Source organism: Lontra canadensis, unplaced genomic scaffold (assembly GCF_010015895.1).
Source record: "Lontra canadensis isolate GAN:19392208 unplaced genomic scaffold, GSC_riverotter_1.0 scaffold9, whole genome shotgun sequence".
Taxonomy (NCBI): Eukaryota; Metazoa; Chordata; class Mammalia; order Carnivora; family Mustelidae; genus Lontra; species Lontra canadensis.
Genome location: NW_022631003.1, coordinates 39,723,412 through 39,738,952, shown reverse-complemented (window position 1 = coordinate 39,738,952; position 15,541 = coordinate 39,723,412). Strand labels below are relative to the sequence as shown.

Genomic DNA, 15,541 nt, shown 5'->3' with positions numbered 1-15,541 from the left:
TTTATTATCACTTTACACTGTGACTGCAAAATGTCCACAATTTTCATGATGATGGGAGTAATTCCACTGGGAATTTCTCTTTTTTTACAACTGCTGTCAGAATTCAGAATCTTAAAATGGTTGGCATAATTTTTAGTGTGATCAGTAAAACTCATCCTTCATGTCACATAATAATTTATAAGTTTGGTTTACTACTTTTAAAAAGGAAAACACTATTAAGATGAATGAGTACATTGGTGTTATTGCTTTACATAAGAAGATCACTAATTTAGTAAATAGAGGCCGTTGATAAATCATTGAGACGTAAATGTATTTAAAACAGATTTTTTTTAAATACTATGAAAATGTTGGTAAATATTTAGAAACTGTAGATCATTACTCTAGACATATCCAGCTTGACTGAACATTGCTTAGATGCCCACTATTTGATTTGGGTTGGATAGGTAACATGTTTTAGAATGGCTCAGAAGGTAGGCAGACCCGTGGTTCCAAATGTGTCTTCACGATTTGAATTCTGTCACATTTCATGGGTGACTCACAAGGAGTATTTTGCTTTCTTTGTTAAGGACAGCTTCAAAGTAATCTTCTGATTTAACTACTGATATTTTCATCAGAAAATAAATGTTCTGTAGGAAACCTGTCTTCTTTAAATGTATCAAGAGGTATCTCCTATTGTGCATCAATAAATTGGCATTATGGTTTTTTAGAGCTAGTCTCAGTGAATCCATTTAGAACAAAAATGAGTCTATAGAGCCTAATCGTGTAGATTGTGCTAAAGACTTAAACTCTCCAAAGACTATGCTTTTCCAGAAAACACAAAACCATTCTCATGTACATCAGGCCAGTTTTTCATCTCCTTACAAAATGCCAGATGACACATTCTTACTTCCTTCTACTGGATTTCTGCCATTAAATCACACTTTCCCTATTATATGTAACATCTGTTTATTCTTTTAAGTACATAAATTTGCCATGTATGGAGACTTCTAATTCGTTCCATGGACTTGGAGCTTATCCTTGATTAGTATAGTGGTCTTAGTGAAACAACCAGCTGCCACTATTCCTAGCTGTGGAGTACCTTTCCCTTCTAAAGCCTTCAGCCTTCTGCCCCCTTGCTTGAGGATCTTTTCTTGATTATACAAAATTCAAAACAAATTTATCTGAACAGAATCCCCGTATGGTGATCCTCTGAACACTTTGCATGAATTCCCATGCTAACTTGATGCCATTACTGTAGCTACTCATGGTTGTTTTAGATTTACCCTATCTTTCTATATGAACAATTCTTTTTCTTTGAATAACTATCAGCAACAATTGTTTGATTCTTTGCTCACAGGTACTACAGTGCCACCATTCTGCAGATGTCTGGTGTTGAAGATGACAGACTTGCGATATGGCTGGCTTCGGTGACAGCCTTCACAAATTTCATATTCACGCTCGTGGGGGTCTGGCTTGTCGAGAAAGTTGGCCGCAGGAAGCTTACCTTTGGCAGCTTAGCAGGTAGGTGACTGGATGAAGAAGTCAATTATAAACTTCTCTAGTGATGACAAGTTCACCTTCTAAAATACAATACTGGTACCACTTATGATCTTGTTCTCTTAGCCATATAATAGGGTTCTTCTAGACAAAAAGAACTCTTTTTTAAAGAGTTTTTTAAAAAGAACTCTATGTTATGATATGTAACTAGAATGTGACTAGAAACTGGAGTTGTAAGAACAATTTGAATCTACCAAGGGTAACATTCTGCTGCTCTTATTTTTGAGTTCTGCTCAAAGGTACAAAAGTGAAAAGAATAATTGGTTTTTGTTCCTCTTTGAAAAATTTGATATTCATAAACTCACTTTTTAACGTGTTTTATTTTTAGGTTCAGTATAATATGGAAGTAAATTTGGAGCATTTTTTTTTCAAAGCTCCTTGAACAGTAAAATATTGACAGTGTAGAATTTCTCCACAAAGCGAGAAATTCTTTTTGTGTTTGAACCAGGCTCAAATTTAAGGTAAATTCAGGTTGGTTAAGTGTGTTTTCTGTAATAGCTAAATAAGACAAAACTTTTCTCACTTTCAAGTATCTTTTGTCTTTGGATTCTGACCTTTCATTATTTTTTCTCTGTTTCACTTGACAGACTGAGACCCACATTTGCCATTGTCCTCACCTGTTGCACCATATAATTTTGTCTTTTTCATATATACAGATTCCTAATTATCAATTAGCTGTCTTCTAATAGCTCCTTTATAAGTTTAATTAGAATAAGAATACATTTTTCCATTAAAATGTAAAGTTTCCAGACTGGCATGAACTAAATTCTATTTTGACCAAATTATACCTTAAAACCCTCATCTAATAGCAGTGCTTCCAGCATTTGTCCCAGATTTTAATGAGAAAATACATTCTGAGATCCAAACTCAGTTATTTGGAACACATAGTCTCTCCCACCCCTCCCTCCAGAAGGAAGAGTGGAATGTTCCACCCTGTATTCTTTTTTTTTTTTTTAAGATTTTATTTATTTATTTGACAGATCACAAGTAGGCAGAGAGGATGGCGGGGGGGTTGGGGGTGGGGAGCAGGCTCCCTGCTGAGCAGAGAGGCCGATACAGGACTCGATCTCAGGACCCTGAGATCGTGACCTGATCCGAAGGCAGAGGCTTTAACCCACTGAGCCACCCAGGTACCCCCACCCGGAATTCTTGCCTAAGCAGTGAAAGGACTTGAGTCTGATAATATGAGCTGAACTGAGGGGAAGGTGAGCAGAGATTGTCTGATTAAGAGGCAGAGGTAATTGCAGTACCCAACATACACAGAGAAGCAGAAGGGTAAATGATGAAAGGTGAGGGACAAGGAGGCTAAAAACCATTCGTTCATAAACTTGCTGAAACCAAAAGTGTTTAGTCTGGAAAGAAAAAAAAGACTAAAGCATTACCCAGTAGATACCTTATTCTAGCAGATGGTAGATGTTACGAGGGCATAATTTTTACTCACTATGGAGAATATAGTTTTAATAATCAGAACTATTCAACAATAAATTGGGCTGCCTTATTAGGATGGTAAACTCTGAATAAAAGGATAGTTGACCATCAGGTAGTGATGTACCAAAAATAAATTCCTGTAGTTGGCTAGAAATTGGGTTTGCAGAGCCCTGAGGTTCGGATCAACCCTAAGAAGAGGTAGCAGCTGCTTCAAAATTTTTAAATGGGTACCTACTCTTCCTTTTGAATGGGGCCTCTGGATATTGCTCCCTCAAGAGGTCTTATTTTTTAAATAGAATGTCAGGTCTTCTTAAATTTGGGATTTGGCTTTTGAGATCTGAGGAAAACATTTTTTTTTTTTTTCCTAGCGGCCTAGTCCTTTATTTGTTGTATTCCAAGAGATGCTTTCTCATCAGTTCTGAAGGTTTTTAAGGCACTGCAGTCTAGAGCCTTCCTGCTTGGGTTTGAATTTTCTGTCTTCAGGCAGGCTTCCATTTTCCCATTAGTAAAAAGCATTCTAGTCTGCACTTCATAGGGTCATAAAGAGGATCGAACACATTTATACACACAGAGCATTTATTTACTTTTTTTTAAGATTTTTATTTATTTATTTAATAGAGATCACATGTAGGCAGAGAGGCAGGCAGAGGCAGAGGAAGGGAAGCAGACTCCCTGCCGAGCAGAGAGCCCGGCATGGGGCTCGATCCCAGGACCCTGAGATCATGACCCAAGCTGAAGGCAGAGGCTTTAACCCACTGAGCCACCCAGGCACCCCCACACAGAGCATTTAAATCTTTTCCTGACACCGATCACAAGATGCCTCGCACATCTTACCTCCCACAGCATTCTTACTGAAGGTCTGGTTCTTTGTCGTTTTAACCCTAGTGTGAAATCAGCTTGCATCCCCGGAATCCGGGAACGTTCCTGAACTCTTCCAGCCAATGTCATGTTTCACCTCGCAGTGTAGGTACTCTGCTCCAAGGATTTCCAGAGCCCATCCCTGGCTATTTAAAGAAAGTATTAAGACAATTACCTGGGAGGACAGTACCCAGAGAGTTCAGGGACTGCTTTTTATGAACAGCTGGAGGCACTTTTCTCTCCTGCCTTGTTTTCTTTTCAGCCCAAACCACCAGCACCCCAGCTGCGCACCCTGCTAAAGCCATGCAGTGATTGCTCTAGCATGAAAGAGGTCTTCCCTCATGTAGACACAAGAGTTCCTCTTTATGTAGACAATTAAAGTGATGATGTAGCTATTACAGTGGTTTAGGAGGGAAAAGGCCTAGTTTCTTGTCACAAGTCTCCTCGTTTACGTGTACGTGGAGGTGTAAATACAGCTCTTGATGCATGTCTGGTTTTTAACTGATTTAAAGGTAGTAGACCGTAATGACCCAGTAGACCGTAATGACCAATGAAAGTTTACACATTCAGTAGAAAACATACCATTCGACAGTGGATTAGTATTACCCTTACAGATGTTCATTTCACTTTCTGATGTCAGTTGATTCTGGGCTAGTTATATATTTATTTCAATGTTTTTGTTTTTGTGTAGGTATCAATCTTATGCTAGTGCTATAAGTTCTGTTGAAAATTTTCTCAAAAGCCTTTGATCCAGTTTTGTCCCCCTTTTTATGTTTTTATTATGATTTATGATACTGGGGTAAATTATTGGGAAAAGTCTTATCAAAATAATTTTTGAATAGGTAGTCAGTCATTCTTTAAAAATTACTGCACATAAACTATGCGTATGTAGACCTGAACAAAAGCACTCTTTATACAAAGAAACATAAAACATATCATCCATGAATAATTTTAAATGGAAGACATTCTGTGGTGTTCTGACTTTTGATAATTTTTTGAGGATTTACTTATTTATTTGAGAGAGGAAAGCACATAGCAGAGAGAGCTGGAGGAGGGGCAGAGGGAGAAGGAGAGAGTCTCAAGCAGACCCCTGACTGAGCAGGGAACCCGTCACAGGGCTCCATCCCATGACCCTGAGATCACTACCTGAGCCAAAGTCAAGAGTCAGATGCTTAACCAACTGAGCCACCCAGATGCCCCAGTGAATTTTAATATTTTTAAAGCTTGCTCAGAGAACTGATCTGTCTCGTAAACATTACATATGTAAAGACAACCTCTTGATTCTTTTAATAGAATAAGGTCTGCATCTACATAGGTTTATTGTAACTAATCAGAAAGGCAGAACACTATGTTCTTTTTCCCCAAATATCTTGGTATTAGAATATTTCTGAGCACATCACTCATAGGCCATCTCCGTCAGAATTACCAGAGGGTACTTACTTTGAAATACTTATTCATGGACCTTACCTCAGATGTACTGAATTAGGGTCTCTGCAGATGGGGTCTGGAGCAAGGAACACTTCAAACAGCTTCCCCAGCGGATACTTACAGAAAACAGAGTGTGCTTTACTAGAGTCATGGGAAGGGGAATTACTGTTTTTTTTTTTCTAAGTATTTACTAGTAATTCAGCCCTGCACCAAGTAGTTATAGTTACTTCTTGCATCAGATATTTTTGAACATGTGATTTATCCAACACACTTCCACTTCCTGTGAAGAACATCTGTATTGGGAAAATTATATCAGAATCCCCAAATGTCACAGTATACTTAGTTACGAGAGAGTCTTCTCAAAGTATAAAGAATGTGCCCAAACTGCACAGAGCACTGGGGAAGATCCAAGGCCTTCCTATATTGGACTCAAATCTGGGTTAGAGTAATGATCAATCTGACAATAACTATGAAAATTTGAATACCAAAAAGTGGCTGATAAAACATCTGTAACTTTTTTTTTTTTTTTGACGATTTTATTTATTTATTTGACAGAGACAGACACAGTGAGAGAGGGAACATAAGCAGGGGGAGTGGGAGAGGGAGAGGCAGGCTTTTCGCTGAGCAGGGAGCCCAACACCAGACTAGATCCCAGGATCCTGGGATCACGACCCAAGCAAAAGGCAGACGCTTAACGATGGAGCCACCCAGGCAGCCACAAACATCTGTAACTTGTTAAAAGAAATAAGTAATTCAAGTAGTTTTAAGCTTTAAAGGTATATGAGTCTATGACAGAACTAGGTGATCATTTTAAAATGTATTCCATAAATAAAGTCATTTAAGATACCATTCCTTTCCCTTAAGGAGTTTATCATCTTTAAAGTTTTGTTTTACAGGGCGCCTGGGTGGCTCAGCGGGTTAAGCCTCTGCCTTTGGCTGAGGTCATGATCTCAGGGTCCTGGGATCGAACCCTGAATTGGGCTCTCTGCTCAGCAGGGAGCCTTCTTCCCCCTCACTCTCTCTGCCTGCCTCTCTGCCTCTTATGATCTCTCTCCCTGTCAAATAAATAAATAAAATCTTAAAAAAAAAAAAAAGTAAGTTTTACAAGTCATATTGGGGCACCTGGGTGGTACAGTCAGTTAAGCATCCAACTCTTAGTTTTGGCTCAGGTTGTGATCATGGGGTGGTGAGCTGGAGCCCAGCCTCGGGGAGCGAGGAGTCTGCTTAAGACTCAACTCTTCCTCTGCCCTTACTCACCCTACCGCGCGTGCTCTCTCACTCTCTCAAATAATAAATCTTTTTTTCTTTAAGTTTATTTTATGGATGCCTGGGTGGCTCAGTCGTTACGCATCTGCCTTCACTCAGGTCATGATCCCAGGGTTCTGGGATCAAGCCCTGCTTCGGGCTCCCAGCTTGGTGGGGAGCCTGCTGCTTCTCCCTTTCTCTCTGCTGCTCTGCCTGCTCATGCTCTCTCACTCTCTCTGTCAAATAAATAAATAAAATCTTTTTTTTTTAAGTTTGTTTTATGAATTACATATATATATTGTGTGTGTGTGTGTGTGTGTGTGTGTGTATGTATAAAAATAAGTTATGCCCTGGCATATGTGATGCCCAGTAACCTGGGGAGCTATTTAAAACTCAGATATCTGATCCCCAATTTCTGTAGACTGATTCAGAAGTTTATGTACAGCCCAAGCATTTGCTTCCAATAGGAAATCAGGACTGAGAAACACTGGTATATATAGTAAGGAATGTAAAGGTGTAATACTGACTTTTTAAAGGATTATCATCCAAAATGCATTAAAATAAAATAAAATTTGTGCTTAAGAAGGGTTAAGTCATCAGCTTTTCAGGAATTTTGTCTATCTGGGATGGTCAGTTCACCATACTTTGGAGGTAAGTGGGACCTTTTTAGAGATGGATACAAGAGATACTTTGTATGTACTGCAGAACCCTCAGCTAGAATATGTACGGTATTTACCCTGTGACCTCAGCTGTCCAGCCTTAAGATTTTGTTTTTTTAAAAAAATACTCAGTATTACAAAAATCTGTGGCACTGTGGCCCATTCATTAATGCAACCAGTACTTCTAGGGATCTGCTGTACAGCAGGCATTAGAACTGGACGTCCGTGAGTGTGTACTAGGCATGCCATCTTAAGAGTTTTTATTTCATCATGGAGACAGGTTATTTAATAAGCATTATTAAAGAAACATATTGTGCTTCCTTCATATCTTAAAGTATCAGAATTTCCAGATTGAAAAACATCTTCCTGCCCCACAACGATGTGCCATGGAAGTAATCTGGGGAAAAAAAACTTAAGGACCCAGGTTTTTTGATAGACAGATTCACAGTAAAATCCAAGGTTTGTTTTGTTTGAAGAGAGAGGGATGATTTTCATAATAGACCTGATATATCGCCTGTCTTTCTAAAAGACCTTTTTTCAGTTTCCCGCTTCAGGGCTCTGATAATCTTTCAGAAGAGAAATGCCTCGCCCTATTCCTAGTTTGAGTTGAAAGCCAGCAAGCTATGATTTTAGGTTCATGGCTTTTTTGACCCATTATGGCAAAAATAGACTTCTTATCTCCCCTCAGGACTCCCATTCTTTCAATCTTTTTCTACAATTTTGGAAAGTATGCTGCTGCTTCTTAGGACTATGATAGTACAATAGCATTTTATAGCATTACCAAAATCCTTCAAATACATGAGGACATTTAAAATTCAAGGGCACCTGAGTGGCTCAGTCATTAAGCATCTGCCTTCGGCTCAGTTGCGATCCCGGGGTCCTGCGATCGAGCCCCGCATGGCATCAGGCTCCCTGCTCATCAGGGAGCCTGCTTCCCCCTCTCCCTCTGCTGCTTCCCCCACTTGTTCTCGCTCTCTCTCTCTCTCTCTGTCAAATAAATAAGTAAGATCTTTTAAAAAATAAAAAAATTACTGCAGTTCTACAGTGTGAACATTTTCACTAAGTCCCATTTTATGGAAGACAAAATTGAACTTTGGGAAGGTCCCGTGCCTTATCCAAGATCACAGAAGTCAAGAAATGGCAGAAGTGGAACTTAACCACAGCATTTAACTGGGCACATCCCCTGTATCTTAAACACATACACTTCAGCCATTATGTAATCCCACTGCACTTCCACAGTGCTTCCCAAAGTTCTTCTTTTATCCATTCATTTAATAATATTTTTAGTCATATCTTAAATTTACCTCTCAGTTTAATAAGTAAAAACTTTGCTACTGTGTAAATGTCCTCCCTAAATTCCCTTTTTTTTTTTTTAAGAAAAGATTTTATTTATTTGTCAGAGCAAGCACAAGCAGGGGGAGGGGCAGGCCGAGGGGGAAGCAGACTCCCCACTGAGCAGGGAGCCCAATGCGGGACTCAATCCCAGGACCCTGAGATCATGACCTAAGCCAAAGGCAGATGCTTAACCTACTGAGCCACCCAGGCATCCCTAAATTCCCTATTTTAAACACATTGCCCCATTCAAATTAATTGTATAAATTACTACAACCCTATTTTCTTTTTTCTTTCTTCCTATGACTCTTTTTATGTATCCTCTCAATGGCTAGAACAATAGTCAGAAATTGGATAACTTTCTTTTTTACTGTCAGGTTGTCTCTGAGGAACTCAAAAGTGAGCCTTTTAAATGATACACTTAATCACCCTTCCTGTAATTGAAAGATTCTACTTCCAGACACCAGCAGGAAGTGAATACATGTGCTAGATCCTTTCTGGCACCTTAAGTCATGAGGAAAGTGCTACTCCTCTTTAATAAGAAATGTTCTGTCAGCTGCTTTTGAAATGTTCAGTTTGTTTTCAGTTTACTGATTTGGGACCTTAAACAATGCCTTTAGAACAATTTTCTTGGCAACGTGAGCAACACTTGGTGTGAGTCTGTCACCTTTCATACTTCTGACATCTTGGGCTGTCAGTCATGCTGGTTGCATGGTTGATTGTGAGACTGTCAGCAAGCCAAGATTTTTTGTATTTTTGTTTTTTGGTTTTTTTGTTGTTGTTGTTTAAGATTTTATTTATTTGTCAGAGAGAGAGCAAGCACAAGCAGGGGGAGTGCCAGGCAGAGGGAGAAGCAGGCTCCTTGGGAACATGCCCTGAGCTGAAGACAAATGCTTAACCTACGGAGCCACCCAGGTGTCTCTATTTTTTTTTGTGGGTGGTTTTTTTTTTGGGGGGGGGGTTTGTTTGTTTGTTTGTTTGTTTTGGGGGCTTTTTTTTGTATTTTGTTTATTTGTTTTTTATGAAAATCATTACCAGTCTCCTGCTTGGCTAGCAAATATATTTGCTTTGAATTTCATTCTTGTCATGTTTGGCAGTGAATGTGCTAGTAAAGTTTTTCTGACAATCTGTGTGTGTGTGTATATATATATATATATGGAACACTTTTTTTTAATAATTCGATGAAGATAATGGTATTTTTTTCAGAGCTATGTCTTGCCAAACCCAGTCTGCTTTGAAAGAATGTTGCCATCTCTTCTCTGATGTAAAACTTCTTTTTAATTCTATTTATTTTTTTATTTTTATTTTTTTAGGTACCACTGTGGCACTCCTTGTTCTTGCTCTGGGATTTCTGCTGTCTGCTCAGGTTTCCCCACGCATCACTTTTAAACCAATCGTTCCATCCGGACAGAACAGTACTTGTACAAGATACAGGTGAGATTTCCTAATGGTCCCCTGCCTTCACCAACTCTGGTAACTTTTTTGTTTGCTTTTAACTTTTCTAAAATTTGAGAGATGAGTAGGAGCTTGTTTATGAAGGAAGATAAGATGACAGGAAAGGTGGTGGGAGGAACCAGCAAGAGGAAGAACAGCATGTGCAAAGACACGAGGATAAAAGTGCTTAAGGAAAAGTATTAGACACAAAATTGACATGTTTCTGGAAATTCAGAGTTGGGATCGATATGGAATTGAAGCAGGAGTACTGTGAAACTATTTTAGATCATATGTGTATGACTCAGTGGCATCTGCATTCCAGGTAAAATAAGTAACTTCAATCAGTAATTAAACCTTTCCATGATATACATGTCTGACAGAGGAGATTATCGTCTTTGTATTCTAACAGTCTTCCTAGAGTTCTGCAAGTATCCTCTCATTCATGTAAGCCGAAAAGGAAGTTTTCTTTCACTGCTGGGGTTCTTCTAGAGCATTAAAGAGTGGAAAGATATGGTGGAGGAGAGTGAAATACATTCTGATGCCGGTTACAGGTGTAGGAACTCAAGTCTGATGGTGTACACACTGTGTGATTAGATGGTTGGAGAAGTGGATGGATGGACAGGCAGACAGACTAAAGAATGCACAAATGAATTACTTAGAGATTGAATGAATAGACCAATTGATGTATCTGGCAGCAGAGTTTCAAAGGTTATAACTTCATTTTAGTGGTTTAAAAGGCCACCAGCCCCTTTAAAATACATGGATAGAACAAGCCTAGCTTGCTTGCTTGCCTGCTTGCTTGCTTGCTTTAGAGTGAGCAAGCACACGAACATGCAGGGGTCGGGAAGGGGCAGAGGGAGAGAGAGAATCTTAAGCAGGCTCCAGACACCCAGTGTGGAGCCTATCACAAGGGCTCGATCTCATGACCCTGAGATCATAAACTGAGTTGAAATCAAAAGTCAGACACTTAGCTGACTAAGCCACCTAGGTGCCCCAAGACCTAGTATTAAAAACAAAAAATGATAGTCCTCCAGCCTTGACTAGATGGACACAAGTCTCAAGGAAATTGGTAAATGATTTATTAATTTACCAGCTTTTAGTCATATACTCCTATATGAAGTTAAAACAACACATTGATACACTAGATTCCACTTGGAACTTCATATTGAGTGGTTATTGTATTTATGGTGGTTTCTCATTATAGCAATGAAAGGATATATATTATTATGCCTTTCAGGTCCCAAATTCTGATATCCACTTTCCTTTAGAAGTAAATGGTTCTACTCCTTCTTTCTCTTACTAATAAATTTACTTATATATTGGTCTACTGAATTTTTAAGTCCTTATCTTGTTCTGAAGAAGACTTAAAGATGTCTTGATGAAAGAAGTTAGCTTTAGAATAGACTATTCCTAGATACAGTCACGTTTACTTTCTATGAATAACCCACATCAGCTTCTAGGTGATAGAGCCATTACCAGAATTCTCCATGCTCTGCTTTTCGTTTTTCTTCATAGATATTTTAAGTAAAATGTTTTTAACATAGTTACTCCTGACAAATTATTTAAAATGTTACTGTTGTTGGGGTGCCAGGGTGGCTCAGTCGGTCAAGTGTCTGCCTTCAGCTCAGGTCATGATCCCAGGGTCCTGGGATCTCCCTCCGCCTACTCTGCCTGCCATTCCCCCTGCTCGTGCTCGTTCTTTCTGTCTCTGACAAATAAATAAATAAATCAAATCTTTTTTTTAAAATTACTGTTGTTTGAGCAACAACTTTAATACATGATGCCTGGTTTAGATGGAGTAAGTTAGATTCAGAATAAGACAGATACACACATGGTCAGAGCACCTAAAGGCAGAAAGTTAGCCAGAGTATGAAAGAAGTTTTATGAACTTCTGATACAGGAAAAGAATGACAAACTTTTGAATTATTAGCATAATAACATCAACTTTTAAAATTTAAATAAAAATATTTATTGCCCTAGTAGAGTTTGCATAGCAATTTGTGATTATCAACCTATTAATCCTTCTGATCCTTTGAGGTTGTCATCTACCTAATATTTCAGTACTAGAGTATAGTGGAGGAGGAGAAGTGGTACAGCAGAATTTTACTCTCATCACAAAAATGGGCAGCAGCTTTTGAATCAGAACCAAATTTTACATGTCCTTTGGGAGTCAGTGAATATGAAAAACAGTTCTACATTTTGTGCCTTCTTTCAGAGTAACGCGTTAGGCCTTGTGGGAATTTGGTAGTATGTACATATATTCTGAGTGATTTTATAAAAGGCCTGCATTCCCCATACTGATTTTATTCTAGTCTCCTGATTGTCTTCTTTTTTTTGCTAAAATTATGTATACGCTTTCCCCTTTCTCTAGGATAAACATGAAAGTCATGTTTGTAATACACCATAGGATGAGTAATGTTTAGGCTATAAATGTAGATACTGTGCTTTCCTCATGGAATGATCCATATAGGAAAATTGAGCAAATAAAACAAATTTAAAAGGGAAATTGATTTAATATCTATCTTAAAAATGTTGTATACTGTTGATGAGATTGTAAATTTCTGTCCATTTTGGAAGGAGTACGTTTCTGCCTAGTAAGAGTTAAATGCCTATGCCCACTGACTCAGCACTTCCATTTGTAGAAATCTATAGACTGTAGCGATGCGTATGGATTCATTCCAATTATAGTCACATATTCTTTGTCCGATTAAACGTGGTTTCTTATGAGAGCTTTCAAAGCTTTGAAGATTCGTACCTTTCCTAAGTAATACTTCCCTCAGATTTTTGACATTTTATTATTTTTTAGTGTGATCTCAGTATATGCAAATCACTATCATAAAACCCTTCAAAGTAGGCAGATACTTCCTAAAATATATGTGAAATTTCAGGGTTTTAATCTCATCTCATTCCTTCATTCATGTGTTCATGCATGTAGTTAGAAATATTTATGGAACACTTATAGGATTATAGTTAAGGATAAATTAATATAAGAAAACAGTGCCTCACACATAATAAGCATTCAGTAAATATTGCAGCTATTGTTATACTTAAGAAAGCTTATAATAGGGGGCGCCTGGGTGGCTCAGTTGGTTAAGCGACTGCCTTCGGCTCAGGTCATGATCCTGGAGTCCTGGGACGGAGTCCCACATCTGACTGCCTGCTCGGCGGGGAGTCTGCTTCTCCCACTGACCTCTCTCCTCTCATGCTGTCCCTCTCATTCTCTCTCTCTCAAATAAATAAATCTTAAAAAAAAAAAAAAAAAAAAAGAAAGCTTATAATAGGAGATGAGCTTGGGATGATGGGTAGTCTGTCAGAGAAGATTACCCTGAGCACCGGATATTTGAGCTGAACTCTGAAAGGAAGAGAGGAGCATGCCAGGCAGAAGAAACAGCAGATGTGAAGGCCTTGCAAGACACAGGGAACTTAGCAAGTGCAAGGAACTAAAAGGATGCTACTGCAATTAAAGAAGCCTAAGAAAACACTGGTAAGGTAGGTGGAGCCAGATTCATGCAGGACCTCAGAGGTCACGTGAAAAATTCTGATCTTCAGTCTACATTATGAACCCATTGAGAAGTTTTTAGTAGGGTAATGGCTTGACCAGATTTTCTCATCTAAAGTTTCTCTCTGTGCGTGGGATGCACAGAGGGCAGATGCTAATGTAAGCAGACTGGTTATTAGAGTTCTCCTTGAGAGAGATAATTGCCTGGACTGTGGTGGTAAAATCGAAAGTAAACAGGTAGACACATTCTAAATATATTCAGGAGAGAAAAATCAACGGGGATTAAAAATAAGTTACTATTAATTATGAGCAACCAGGCAGAAGAGATCATGAAAATGAAATGCCTTTATTGGGTGAGGCAATTACTATATTTTAGTAGGAATTGACAAAAGGGACTGTATCTCTAATTCATTTTTATTTTCCCTGTTAAAATTTCTCCATTGAGAGTCTTACTTAGAGTCATCTAAGGAAGCGTTTAAAGCCACCCCCATCCCTCATTCCCATGGATCTGCCTTAGCAGATCAGTGGAGGGTATGTTTGAAATACTCCCTCGGGTAATTCCAGTACAGCTTCTATTAAGAACCACATACCATAATGCTTCCTTTTTTTTTTTTTTTTTTTTTTTAACTGCCAGCTTCCTTTCATTCCTTCTTCTTTTTTCCCTGGAATATTGTTAAAGCAAGAATGCAAAAATAATCAGTGTGGTTCTTTATCTGTTGAGTAATATTTTCATGTTTTCCTCTCCAGATGAAGTTTACAAGCATTGAAATGTCCAAATTGTTGCTTCATTATAGACCTCCCTATGGTGATAATAAAAGTTTTGAGAAACTGTAGATGCCTAACTAATTAGCTCCTCAAAGTTTAGTTACAGTAAAAGTATTTTTGCAATCACTGTACTTTCCTTGTCCTTTTGCCACCCTTGTGTGATTTAGCACACATTGTTGGCATGACACTATAAAACTGTTAGATTCAGTTATAAAACTTAGAAACTCTGTTAGGCCCTAATTTTTTTTTTCTAGTATTTGGCATCCTGGTGATGATGTGTTCTGTATCCAGTAATTCTTAGCAACTTGACGGTGAATATCGTATTATACTATGAACTGCAACTTTCCGTTTCTGTCAAATTTTGTCTTCTGTCTAGTTATTTCCATTAAAATTAACTTATTTTAATTTTTTTGGCCTGGTTGTATAGGCTAATATGCTTTGAGGTTACAGAGTAAAATATGTTACATATCTGTAACATATGTAGGAGGTTTTCTGTAAATTTGTAAATATGTATGAGGTTACAGAGGAAAATAGACCTACTTCAGATGAAGATAAATGTACACAAAGGGAAAATGAGAGTTGAAACAAAAAACCCGTCTGACGTCATCATGTACCCTTATCTCCAAATAGTTATGCATGTCTTTTGCTAGCATTTAAATACCCAGCCCTGAGTTTGATGCCTGGATGAGAGAATTGTGGAAGAGATTCTTGGAGGAAGTTGGCCATTTATGGGACATTTTTATTTCTTTTCTTTCATGACCTTTTTATCTTCATGCATTGGCATTTGGCCAAGGACCTGCAAAGACCCCACAATAGCAGGATCCCCTATTTAAAGATTTTTATTTATTTATTTGACAGAGATCACAAGTAGGCAGAGAGAGAGAAAGGGAAACAGGCTCCCCACTGAGCAGAGAGCCTGATATGGGGCTCAACCCAGGACCCTTGGATCATGACCTGAGCTGAAGGCAGAGGCTTAACCCACTGAGCCACCCAGGCGCCCCACAATTTAAACTTGTGTTTTCCACTGTCAAGAAGTGCTTCTTGGGAAGCCAGAAAGGCAAAAAGGACGACTCTAGTTTAGCTGTGCAGAGTAGGGAAAGAACATCCCAGGTGTAAGACGCATCCTATAGACAGGCCCTACACAGGGAGCCTGGCTTCTTCAAGGAGTGTGTGAGTGAGGCTGGGTCATAGTGGGCAAGCAGGAAAATGCCACAGAGATAAACTGGGTGACAGACCATGCCAGAACCTCATAATCATCATCTTAGATTACTGAGGAGCCTTTTAAGGGTGATACGATGAAATAACATAATCAGATTTGTGTTCTTAAAAGATGACTCTGAAAAAAAGATACAATTTA

At 38.6% G+C, this 15,541-nt stretch overlaps 1 protein-coding gene across 1 annotated transcript in view; it reads left to right on the top strand.

The window, feature by feature from the left end:
- SLC2A13 (solute carrier family 2 member 13) overlaps window positions 1-15,541 on the top strand; it is a 390,143-nt gene that overhangs the window by 272,006 nt on the left and 102,596 nt on the right. The window contains exons 5-6 of the mRNA XM_032855359.1: window positions 1,337-1,500; window positions 9,800-9,920. Of these exons, the coding sequence (XP_032711250.1) occupies window positions 1,337-1,500; window positions 9,800-9,920 (285 nt within the window). The remainder of the gene's footprint in view (window positions 1-1,336; window positions 1,501-9,799; window positions 9,921-15,541) is intronic.